This window comes from Ornithorhynchus anatinus, chromosome 7, assembly GCF_004115215.2.
Source record: "Ornithorhynchus anatinus isolate Pmale09 chromosome 7, mOrnAna1.pri.v4, whole genome shotgun sequence".
NCBI lineage: Eukaryota > Metazoa > Chordata > Mammalia > Monotremata > Ornithorhynchidae > Ornithorhynchus > Ornithorhynchus anatinus.
In genome coordinates, this window is record NC_041734.1 from 29651996 (window position 1) to 29665474 (window position 13479).

At 44.0% G+C, this 13479-nt stretch overlaps 1 protein-coding gene across 1 annotated transcript in view; it reads right to left on the reverse strand.

Annotated features, from left to right (window-relative positions):
* Positions 1 to 879: 879 nt before the first annotated feature.
* The window catches only part of VWC2L (von Willebrand factor C domain containing 2 like), a 136611-nt gene continuing 124011 nt past the window's right edge, over positions 880 to 13479 (reverse strand). The window contains exon 4 of the mRNA XM_029068389.2: positions 880 to 4598. Coding sequence (XP_028924222.1) covers positions 4450 to 4598 — 149 coding nt within the window. The 3' untranslated portion in view covers positions 880 to 4449. The remainder of the gene's footprint in view (positions 4599 to 13479) is intronic.

A 13479-nucleotide genomic window follows, 5' to 3' on the forward strand; every position in this document is an offset into this window, starting at 1 on the left:
AGGGAAGGGAGGAAGGGGGAGAGCCCTGTTTCATCTGGGAACTAGGATGGAGTTGGATTAGAATATAGAATGTACTCTTTTAGATTGTAGTCTTTTTCCAGCATTGCACACTATGTCGAGTATTCTATTAGTAAACTATTCTATTAGTACCTGATAGAATTAATGGAATTAACCTGCAGTGTCCTCAAGTGAGGAATGCCCACTCTCTAATGAGCTGGAGGTTTATAACTATTCAGAATTTAAATGGGCAAATACAGATTAGGATTTCACATAAACTAGTGATGAAAGGTCCGTTGCTTGGTTAGCAACTGCAACAGAGTGAATTGGAATTACCAGCAATATAAAAATATATCCAATGGAGAATCATGATTACCTATGGCTCGATTCCATCAAGTTTCCAAATTATCCAAAAGGGAGAGGGGTAATGGTGAAAGTAATTAGAGAGAATTTTGGGCACTTCCCCAATAGCTGGGATACCAATATAAAGAATACCTTAAAACTGTACCACTCGGTTCAGGGTCTTTAATTAGGATGAACCCATGAGTTAAAATTACATTTGTTCAAGAGAAAAGAGAACAGTGTCTGTTGTTCCCAATTAGCTAGATATTTGATTAGGCAATACATTCTTGTTCAAAGGTACCTTGGCCAAGCAAGGCTCCTTAGGAGACAGAGGGGTTCAGAAGAAGATTGATATGGATAGGGTGTGATGTGTTTGTGCTCTATGCATTGTAAGCCCATGATAATTCCTCTAGACTGTAAGCTCCTTGTGGAAAGGGAATGTGTCTTCCTACCCTGTTATACGGTACTCTCTCAAGCACTTAATACAGTGCTCTGCACAAGTAAGCACTCAATAAACATGATTTATTGATTGATGATCTTTTTCATTTTATTTTTTCAGGCCTGGTAGATCATTTATGCTTATAAAACTTTATACCAACAGAATACAATGCAGATTAAAGTGAAATGGAAGTTCGTCAATTTTTCAAGCCCAAACTTGGTCATTCAAGTAACAAGGAAAATCCATTTTAGACCCTAAATTATCTGATCTACTCATCTATCACTTATTTAAAATTGAATAATTGCCAACTTTCCTCTTGTGTGGTACTACTCTCCTGAGCAATTAATTGTATTAAAGCCCTAGTAAGTTATTTTGAAGGAAGGACAACATTTAGATCAAAAGAAAATCATCACAAGACCTTTTTAAAAAGAACTTTAGGTTAAATACGTCAAAATGTTTCATCTTTTCCCTTGAAATACTTCCTTCATTCTACTCTTGGTTATTATTTAAATTTAATTTATGGTCAAACTTGTTTCCAAGACTAACTATTCCAGCTGCTCTGGCCACTGAAAAGATGCTGTAACATGAATTTAGAAAGCATTAACTGCAAAATAAAATGGCTAAAACAGTAACCAAATCAAATGGTGTCTCATTACACTTGGAAACATAAACCTTGACCATTTGTAGGCATGAAGAATTGTCGCTATCCATTGAGAAGTTGAGATGAGGACAGCAGAGAGATTTTAAAAATATACCACAAACAGTTTTGGCAGATTAACACACTTTATATTTAACAAAATAATTTTTAATAATATATTCTTTTACACATCAAATATTGTTGCTAGAATCCCTTTGTACAGTGTAGTGTTCAGGTGTTTTTTTTCACTAGTTTTCAGGCACACTATTGTTCAAAGATTTTTAGAAACGGGATACGTATTAACAGGGCATCAGCTAACAAACAGGAGGCTGATCCCTTTTGGAGTATATCTGTCAATAAAGCACAAAAACTGAAAGAGGAGGGCGTATTGAGCAAGTAGAGGCAGCATTTTCAAACAAAGTCATAAAGAAACTCATCAAACAAAAGCTGAGGCAAATCTTGTTCTTCAGAGTTTAGGAAAAAAAAACACAATCCCTCAAAGATGTAGTTAGGAGAAACTGCAAATTGTCATCAGTCTTTGAGTAGTTCGGTCACAGTATTGTTTCACATCTTCCACCAAAAAAAAAAAATAGATAAACAGATGTCAGCAATACAAAGTTGGCAAGGAAACAGCATTCTGAGAAACTCCAGGAAAATATTCTCTCTGCCTGCCAACAAAAGCCATAGAGTGCTCTCCTTCACCAACCTCTGAAGCTGCTCTCTGAAGAGGGTTTCTTAGTGATGTCCTGCTCCATTCTAGCAAATGCTTTGCTGGCTGCATCTCTTGGTGTGACGGCCTTTTGATCCAAAATGACCATACCTTGGCTCTCCAGATGAACTCTCTCTTTGGTTCCCCGAAAGGGACCCAGGTGTCCCTTAATAACAAATGGATCACTCTGCTTCATGGCTTTATTAATGATCTTCCTTGTATCTCACTCCCCACCCTTGCCCTTCATTTCTTTTGAAGAGGGTGGATTTCTTGAAGTTGAAACCCTTGCCCTTCATTTCTTTTGAAGAGGGTGGATTTCTTGAAGTTGAAGATGGTTAGCCTCACTACAGTGGAATTACATGCCCAGCTATGATTGTCCTTGAGCTGGGGGTGTGGGATGCCTTTACTTTAGAGGGGAGGGAGGCTCAAGTGGAGTTATTCATGAATGACTTGTGAGGGCCTGTAACATTCTAGCTATCGCAGCCCCCCAGCTGGCTTCACGCTGGTGTTCAACTGAGAAGGTGGTTTGCCTTTCTGCAGAAGGGCAACACATCGTTGCTGTCTTGTACTGCAATTGTTGCATACTTGAAGGATGGCAGGGTCAGAGCCACAGCCCGTTACTAGTTAGGGATGACAAATTTCTTTCGAGCCTACTTGCTTTCAGAAGGGAAATCTGTAAAAAAAGGATGAATTGGTAAAAGGAGGAATGTTGTGCCTGAACAAGAATGGGTCAAGGGCAGTGGAATTTGCTCCCTACAATTGGAATTGAACCATTCCCTCCAGTCAGAAAAGGTTGGGGTCAGGGGAGGAGCCACAGGTGCACACCAAGGACATAAGAAGGAGGGAATGCCCACCGTGCCCAGGAAGTGGCTGCTCTGGCCTATAAGAAGATCCACCAGGCAACTCCACAGGGCACCCTGCAATGGCCCAGATCAGTGCTACTGAGTGAGGTCAGAAAAGAGACCCCAAATTTTAGAGATTCCACAGCACAATGAGAGGACGGTGTTGACCACCGTAGGGGGCTGGATAAAGGAGTAAACAGCAACTTGTATGCTGTGGCTTTGGGGTGGTGGTCCTGATGGTAAATCGAGGTGACATTGTGATACCCTGTGTAGGTGACCGTAATTGTACAAGTAATATTGCCAGAGCAGCGCTGCAGCTGGTCAAGAGTTGGTCATTTTATATATCGAGACGGTTTGTAATGGTCAACCCATGGAGTTGAATTGTGCAAATCTCACTTGAGTTGAGTCACTTGGTTCTAATCAGCACTTGAGGTGGAAAGGGGACCCTGAATAAGACTTTGGGACATCGGGCTGGGAAGACGCTACTGGAAATGGGGTCAAACCAGCTCATTCTGGAAAAACTCAATGCTACCGCGTTTAAACCCAAACGGGACTCCAGAGCCAATGATGTTCAGACAATGTAGATTCACAGTGGGATTGTTCATCTTGGCTCTTGTGTATAAACTGCTGACAGGTAAAGACAGCTTAGAGTGTGATTGGTAAGTCGTTCAAATTAAGCACAGTAATTCCTGGATCAGGTTAGATGTTTTTCAACCCTTCTAGGTGATCCCACTGTTCTTTTGGCATTGTCTTTCGGGTTCATGTATCCCATCACCCTTGATTTGGGGATTGGTAGTTTAAAGTTTCATTTATGCCTAATGACTGATATTTCTCCATTTGTTACTCATCAGATAGTGGCTAGAACCCAACCTAGCTCTGTCTCCTGCATTACTGGGACCTTCTGGCTGCTCAGCCCTCTCTCCTTCCCCTAACTCTGTGGTTCATTTTATTCTTAGTGGGCATCTCTTCAAGAAACATTTCTACTGCTGGAAATTCTTTTACCTAAGCATTTGGGCTCAGCTGAAAAAATATAAATCTCCTCTATCACTCAGGAAAATGTGGCCTCCCTCCCCTGGTGGGCCAAGATGCCTTGAGGCTAAAAATGAAATCACTTCAGGAAAATGCAAATGTACAACCTAGCTGAGAGGCCAACAGCTGAAGGAAAATGGGCAGATCAGAAACATCAGTAGTGAAGGAGCCTGTAGGGAGAACTCTCCCTTTCTGCTCCCCAAATCGAGTCTAATCGCCATCGAGCAGGGATATTGACAGAAGCGGATTAGATACCGATATGCTGTATATATTTTGTAGAGTGAGAGGGAGCAAGAGAGAGCGAGAGGGAGAGAGAGTGCGAGAGAAAATTTTCATTTGTGTCCACCCTCAAGGTTTTGCTGGTGACCCTGTTGTAGCTGGCAGGAGTTTAATCATGTGCAGTGGAGAAGCCATAACATTGTTCTATGGTCTCGTGGGTGGTGGGGACTTTGCTCTACAAGGCCTGTTTCCCTTGGCATTCCCGTTTGGAGCACTGCGCCGGCTTCCACCAGTCTCCATTGTGGCAGTGGCAGATGTTACAGTCGTCCACTTTCACTTCAATGCCAGCCGGAATGATCGTGGTTCCTGCAAAGCAGTTGGGACCTGGAACACACACACACACACACACACACACACACACACAAATAAATCCATTAATGAGAGGGGAGCAGGAGAAGCGGAATCAAGCCCTAGCAGATCTGCAGCATAAGAGTAAGGGGTATTTTGTCTGCCCTTTCTAATCCCATCCTATTGGCTTTTCCTCCCAGCCCTGTGTAACCTGGACACACCGCGTGTGTGTGTGGAGAGGTTTCACTGCTTTGTAAGTCAGGTCTGATCCATGTTGGGGACACTAAACTGGGATTCCAGGGAGATCTGTACTGACAGCCTCTAGTTATGAAGGTTACTGAATCCATATTTCGAAAGAGAGGACTTGTTTGAAGCATTTGTCCACTGCCGATGGACACCCCCAGCTGTCTTTTCCCCTCTCTCTCTCCTTCCACGGAAACCTGACTGTGAGCTGGAGCCCTTCCTAACTCCCAATCCTGGAGTTCTTTGCTCATCTCTTGTTAATGACAAATAATTCATGGTGAAGTAACAGTTGGGCCCCATACATGCTTTGTGGGAAGCTCATTTCATTTTTAAAAGTGGCATTCTTTTAATTGGAGGACTATCTTTTTGGAAGTTCTTATTGAACAACAAAACCAGAAACCTCCAAAGTCAGTCTGATATTTATGTTCTCATAAAAGCCTTACTGAAAATGCTTCCAAGAGGTGTGTAGTGTGCAGCTTCTAATGCTCTCCCTTTATTCTCCCTAATGTCCCCTCTATATTTCTTTTCTTCTTGCCCCCCGCCCTTTTCCTTTCTCTCTTACACTCCCGCTCATGCTTACATCTCCAACCTGGGAAGGTACATCTTGGATATGAAAAAAATAGAAGTGGAGTTGTCTTCCAAACAGTGGTTGGTGAGAGGGATCACACTAGGGATTTCTGGATTCCCGCACCCTAGAACTAAGCCTGCACCTTGCATATACAAAGTAGACATGAAAGCTGTCACTTGCCAACATTGCAGGACCAAAACACAGGCATTTTGGGGTTAAGTCTCTGGTCAGTTGATAAGAATTTGCAATAGGACATTATTCTACATCAGAGAACAGAGCGGGGTATGGTCCCATCTCAAAATGTAAATAAAATACTTGTCTCTTGTTAATGCAATATAGCATTTAATTAGGGATGTGTCACAGCCAATTAAAAGAACACACTTTTTGTACAGGCACATTATATATGTAATCTCCAAGGGCATACTGTTTTGAATAACCTTTGTAACTACTTCTATAGGTGGCTGTGTTTATACATCAAAAAACCCACAAATGGTCATGTGCATATAGAGATATTTATATGTGTATTTGTGTTTATGTGTTGTAACGGGCGGGCCCGGAACCTGCGTAGACTACCTGTCCCCGTATATCGATTATAATGGAATATGGAAAAAAGAGGTCCCCCGTATATCGATTATAATGGAATATGGAAGAAAGAGGTGGATAAGTCCAGGTTGATAGTTTATTTAGAATGGAGCCCTGGGGGGCTTACCCACAGAACAGTCCGTGGTGGCCGGGGGACTTGGAGAGATCACACCACACCCTCCCGCTGCATGCACTGCCTTATATCCCCTCTGGTGTGCCAAGAACAAAGGGGATCCTCTATGGGGGGAGGGAGGAGGGCATCGGCCATCTAGCTCGATGCTCCCTTCCAGATATCTCTGGGGCCCCAAGATTCGCAAGACTGTATGTCCTTGGCGGTTGTTCACCACATGGTCTTGTTGCTGCCGAGGGCCTCCTTCCTCCGGCAGGTCCGTCTTCCTCCCACCCGGGGTTGGCACTACGCTGGCGCTGTGCATTTAACGAGGCAGGATGGAGCGGGGGTCGGCCTTGACTGTGGTAGTCCAAATTTTTCTCATGGAGTCTGACCATACACGTGTGTATGTTTGTAAGTATGAATTCACACATTGTTATATGCCTGTATTCCATTAATGTTTAGGTAATGCCTATACACAAACATCTGTGGTAATATTTCTATACTGATTGAAGACAGCGCTTATTTCGGCCAGAACCTATCTGTGTGTGAATTCGACTTTTACTGATGTGACACGAGCAGTCTCTTCCATGTTGGGCTTTTCAATCTCATCTCTCTTGTCTGAAACCCCATGCTCGTGATCTTCCACTTTACCAGGCACGCCCTTCCCCTTCAAATTCTCCGAAAACTGCTCTCCACACTTTCAAAACCCTTCTGAAATCACATCTCCTCTAAGAAGTCTTCCCTGATTAACTTTTCTTAGTCCCAGATTTATGCCTGCAACTATGTCAGGTCATCCATGCCAACTATACCCTTGTGTTCTCATAACCTCCTATATCACCTCAGACCATATTGATTTGCATACCTGCACTTAGTCTGAATTCTCTCTCTCTCGGACCATAACCTTCTCACTGCCTCCTCACTCACACTCTCTCCCCCTGCAAATCTGTATTACTCCCTCACAGAGACCTCCGCTCTCTTGACCCCATCTGTCTCTCCCAAAGCATCTCACCCCACCTCACCTCCCTATCCTCTCTTCCCATTTTCAGTGATCAGGTTAGGGCTCTCAACTCCACCCTCTCTACGCATCTCAACTTGCTCACCCTCCTTTCCCTCCGCTGCTCTTGCTCCACTACCCCGCAGCCCTGGGTCTCCGCCTCTGTCCGCCTCTTTCGCTCTTATGCTCGAGCTGCTGAGCACTGCTGGCAAAGGTCTAAGCACCAAGCCAAACTTATTCACTTCAACTTTATCCTTTCCTGCCTTAACTCTGCCCTCTCCTCTGCCAGGCAAATCTACTTTTCTTCCTTAATTGACATCCATGCCCGTTACCCCCGTCAATTGTTCAGGACTTTTAACTCTCTCCTCAGGCCCTCTGTTCCTCCCCCTCCCCCATCCCTCACCCCCAACAATCTGGCCACCTACTTCATCATGAAAGTTACCACAATCAGGTCTGAGCTCCCCAAAGTCATCCCTCCCCCTTCTCCATGCCCCCTGCTCCCAACCCTCTCCCCTGTTTTCCCATCGTTCCCTGCAGAGGAGATCTCCTCCCTCCTCACAAGTGCCACCTCCTCCACCTGTGCTTCGGACCCCATTCCCACTCACCTTATAAAAACTATCGCCCTTTCCCTCCTCCCCTCCTTAACTTCTATCTTCAACCACTCAGTCTCCAATGGCTTCTTCCCCTCTGCCTTCAAACATGCCCATGTATCCCCCATCCTGAAAAAACCCTCTCTTGACCCCACTTCCCCTTCCAGTTATTGCCCCATCCCCATCCTACCCTTCCTTTCCAAACCCCTAGAATGAGTCGTCTACACTCGCTACCTTGAATTCCTCAACTCCAACTCTCTCCTGGATGTCCTCCAATCTGGCTTCTGTCCCCTCCACTCCACCAAAACTGATCTCTCAAAGATCACCCATGACCTCCTTCTTACCAAATCCAATGGCTCCTACTCTATCCTAATCCTCCTTGACCTCTCAGCTGCCTTTGACACTGTCGACAATCCCCTTCTCCTCCACACTTTATCTCACTTTGGCTTCATGGACTCTGTCCTCTCCTGGTTCTCCTCTTATCTTTCTGGCCATTCTTTCTTGGACTCCTTAGTGGGCTCCTCTTCCCCCTCCCATCCACTAACTGTAGGGGTTCCTCAAGAGTTGTTTCTTGGCCCTCTTCTGTTCTCCATCTATACTCACTCCTTTGGTGAACTCATTCGCTCCCATGGTTTCAACTATCATCTCTCTGCAGACGACATCTAAATCTACATCTCCTCTGTTCTCTCCTCCTCCCTCCAGGCTCGTATCACCTCCTGCCTCCAGGACATCCCCACTTGGATGTCTGCATACCACCTAAAACTCAACATGTCTAAAACTGAGCTCCTTATCTTCCCTCCCAAACCCTGTCCTCTGCCTGACTTCCCTGTCACTTTGGACAGCATGACCATCCTTCTCGTCTCACAGGCCGGCAACTTTGCTGTCATACTTAACTCAGCTCTCTCATTCACCCCACACATCCAATCCGTCACCAATGCCTGCCGGTCTCACCTGTACAATATCGCCAAGATATGCCCTTTCCTCTCCATCCAAACGGCTATCGTGCTGGTACAAGCTCTCATAATATCTCGACTGGATTATTGTGTCAGCCTCCTCTCGGATCTCCCTTCCTCCTGTCTCTCCCCACTTCAGTCTATTCTTCATTCCGCTGTCCAGATCATCTTCCTGCAGAAACCCTCTGGGCATGTCACTCTCCTCTTTACAAACCTCTAGTGGTTGCCTATCAACCTTCGCATGAAACAAAAACTCCTCACTCTTGGCTTCAAGACTCTTCATCACCTTGCCCCGTCCTACCTCACCTTCCTTCTCTTTCTAATGCCCACCCCGTACACTCCAGTCCTCTGCAGCTCATCTCTTCACTGTCCCCCGTTCACTCCTATTCCACTGTCAACCCCTGGCCCACGTCCTACCGTTGTCCTGGAATGCCCTCCCTCTTCACATCCGCCAAACTAACTCTATTCCCCTCTTCAAAGCCCTGAGAGCTCATCTCCTCCAAGAGGCCTTCCTAGACTGAGCCCCCCTTTCCCTCTGCTCCCCCTCCCCACTTCTCCCCTCCTCTGCTCCTCCCCCTTCCCCTCCCCTCAGCACTGTGCTCATTTGCATATATTATTTATTACCTTATTTATTTTGTTAATGAGGTGTACATCCCCTTGATTCTATTTATCTTTATGATCTTGTTTTTGTTTTGTTCTGTTTTGCTTTGCTGTCAGTCTCCCCCATTTAGACTGTGAGCCTGACATTGGGCAGGGATTGTCTCTATCTGTTGCTGAATTGTACATTCCAAGCGCTTAGTAGAGTGCCATTCCAAGCGCTTAGTAGAGTGCTCTGCACATAGTAAGCACTCAATAAATACTATTGAATGAATGAATGAATATCCATTTTTTCTTCTTCCTCAATCTGGAAATTATTTTAGCGACCATTTTCTCTGCTAAAAAAATGTAAATTCCTTGAAGGTGGGAATCATGACTAATAATTCTACTGTACTCTCGCAAATGCTTAATAGAGTACTCCGATTGTTTAATAGGAAGACCAAGGTTGGGCCCTCACTGATCAACCTCTGCACACTTTTTCTAAAAGTTTCTTGCACAGTGGATGGTTGAAAGATCTTAGTGGTCAAAGTTGATATGCTGATTTGACTCTATTGTTTGCATTTTGTTGTTGAATTGTACTTTCCAAGCACTTAGTACAGTACTCTGCACACAGTAAGCACTCAATTAATACAATTGAATGAATTAATGAAACTGGCCAGGTTAAACTGGTCAGAAGCTGCCAAAGTCTTAGTTTAGAAAGCATGATCAGTTAACTACCAGAAACATAAAGAAACCTAACACTTCCATATGTATCATTTTGTTAGAACTCAGAGGGATTATAGGTGGGTTTTTTTTAATGGTATTTGTTAAGTGCTTACTATGTACCAGGCATTGTACTAAGCCCTGGGTTAGATTCAAGCTAATTGTGGTGGACACACAGCACTCACAATCTTAATCCCCATGTTTCAGATGAGGAAACTGAGACACAGAGAAGATAAGTGACTTGCCCAAGGTCACAGCAGACAATTGGTGGGGCCAGGATTAGAACTCAGGTCCTTTTACCTCTAGACTCATGCTATGTCCACTAGGCTACGCTGCTTCTCTCAGCACCCTTAGCCTCATGCTTGCTATTATTGCATTGAAATTTAAAGGTAATTCTCGCCATGCTAGAGGAAACAGATTTGCTTCCACTAACTCCAAAATAGCTGCCAATGAAACTGCAAGGAAAAGGACATTCCCTTTAACTCAGTAATGTTACCCTGATTTCTCTGACAGGTTTACTTTGTGCATGGAATATATATTGAGAACTGATGTTCTATTTATTTCCTGCCGCCTAAGCACCTACCTGGTGGTAAATTGCCATGTTCCAAAAATAACGTTCTATGATGTGGAGAACTTGGAGAGGGTTCAGAGGGGCATGATGGAGATGATTAAACTAAGGCCTGGAAATGGGACCTCAGAGGAGAGAGGTTAAAGGGATTAAATGATCAAGTCTAGAAAGTGACAACTGAGTAGTAATTTAACAAGTTTTGTGCATAGTGTGGATATTGGGGTTCAGAATTTCCTAGCACTTCCGAGCCCTCTACAGGAGGCAATGGGTCAATCAGTCAGTCAGTCGTACTTATGAAGAGCTTACTTGTGCAAAGCACTGTACTAAGTGCTTGGGAGAGTACATTATAACAATATAACAGACACATTCCCTGCCCGCAGTAAGCTTACAGTCTGACTGGCAACTGGAGGGAGTCAGATGGAGGCTGAGGAAGAGAGACAGTGGGGCCTAGTGAATAAAGCATGGGCTTGGGAGTCAGAGGACTTGGATTCAAATTCTGGCTCCTTCACTTGCCCGCTGTGTAACCTTGGGGAAGTCACTTCACTTCTCTGTGTCTCAACTATCTTATCTGTAAACTGAAGATAAAGGCTGTGAGCTCTCATGTGGGAAGGGGACTGTGTCCAACCTGATTATCCTGTACCTACCCCAGCACTTAGTACAGGACTTGGAACATAGTAAACACTTAACAACATCATTAAAAACAATTTCATGGTGAGGACAACACCAAGAGTTGCAACCAGAACAAGCAATGGATTTCCTTTCTTAGCGTGATTTGCACACCTTATGGATCCTGCTTCCTCATCACTCTCCCTCAGGAGCTGGTGTGCTAAGGAATGGGAGATCATGGGGATTGAGGAAAACAAGATCTATAGCAATTATTGCTATTTCTATGCTCTTTTAGCCACTGTATATTAATCAATTTGTGCCTCCTCATTTTCTCCATCTTCTTGAGGGTAGGTACTGTGATCTCTGTTTTAAGTCTACCCCTCAAATGCCTAGTCCAGCATTCTGTGTCCAGTAGGCATCCATTACAGTGCTCTCATAGGGGGAACCCAGCACACTGCTCTATTGACAGTACAGCACAGTTCTCTGCATACAGTAGGTGCCCAGTAATGCTCAGCTCACAGTGTGGACTCAGCCAAAACTGTTCATGCTGATCCCAAAGGAAATATTAAATACTTCAGCTTCTTAAATGCTAAAAGGAGAGCACTGTAATAATGAAGCAGTATGAAAAATTCTCAGAAGCAGGATGGCGCAACAGGCAAAAACACTACTGGGCTTTGGTTTAGGCATTAAAGAGTAGTGTGAACTTCTGCACATTGTTAGAAGAAGAGGAGGAAAGAGGAGATGAGAAAGGCAGTGAAAAGAAAGTGCAAGTGGTAGAAAACAGTCCGATAGTTTATATTCTGTATATTAAATTTTTTTATGGTATTTGTTAAAGACTTACTATGTGCCAGGCACTGGACTAAGTGATCAGTTTAGACACAGACCCTGTCCCTTATATGGCTCACAGTCTTAATCCCCATTTTATAAGTGAGATAGCTGAGGTACGGAGAAGTTAAGTGACATCCAAAGTCACAGAGCAGGCAAGAGGTGGAGCCGGGATTAAAACTCAAGTGCTCTTCTCACTAGGGCACAGTGCTTCTCAAATGGTTCATTCTCCTCATAGGGGGAGCCCAAGACACTGCTCTATTAACAGTAGTAGACTTGCACAGTTCTCTGCATACAGTAGGTGCCCAGTAATGCTCAGCTCACATATGGACTCAGCCAAAACCGTTCATGCCGATCCCGAAGGAAATATTAAATACCTCAGCCTCTTAAATCCTCAGACCTGAAGTCTCAGGACTGAAGGCTCACCTGTCATTCTAGATTCCAGAGTCTATCATCGTCACCACCGTTATCATTACTAGTCTGCTATTTTCCCTGGTTTCTTCCAAAAGAGGAACATCTTGATGGCAACAAGACAAAAATCCATCAGCGTGAATGGAGTAAATCCTACAACATTAAAAGCAGTCACCAAGAGGAACCTCATTTCTTTGTCCCATAAATTTTTCAGTAGATTGGTGTCAATAACTCTACTGGGTGAGCCCCACTTAAAAGCATGCCTTACCATTACAAACTCATTTTACTTTCACCCTGGCTTAAGAGGTTAAATATTTCCATACAGGGCCCCAGTTTGACCATTCTGAAGCAGCGTGAGCTAGTGGATAAAGCAAAGGCCTGGGAGTCTGAAGGACCTGGGTTCTAATCCTGGCTCCATCACTTGCCTGCTTTGTGGTCTTAGGCTAGTCACTTAATGACTCTATATCTCGGTTTGCCTGATCTGTAAAGATGGGGCTTAGGGCTGTGAGCCCCATGTGGGATGGACTGTGTCCAACCTGATTTGCTTGTATTTACCCCGGTGTTTTGTACAGTGCCTGGCATAGTTAAGTACTTAATACCAAAATTATTATTATTGTTATTATTCTTATTTGAGGAATCTGTTATAAATGAAACAGATTGATTATAGAAAGTTATAACAACTCAACTTTATGAACAGCGTAAAGAAATCATGGTTTCTTACAAATCAGGGGGTAAACTCAAACTGGGACAGAAACTGGGTTCTGGGTCGTGCACATAATCTAATGTATTTTAATTGCTTACTTTGTAAAGTCTAAGGTTCTAGTTATGATGTGACGAATGGAATGGGCCGTCTGCCATGCAAGTCCTGGGTCAAATACTAGGACAACTGGAGATAGTTGAAGTTATGATTTTGGCTTGTTCTTGATGTTCGCCAGCAAGATTCTGATTCTGATTCTGCAATGCTGACTGTAAGTAACAGCTGCCAGACCGTTTCCCATTTCAGGCTTTGAAATTCTTTTCATTAAAACGTGAAACAAAAAGCTTCCTCAGACAGAGGTGGTATGATGTGAGAGGGATGGCTTTCTCCTGAGCTGCCCTTAGGCTGCCTGTTAATCATTTTATTGGAAAATACAATATTGCCAGACTCCCACACAAATCATAGACTG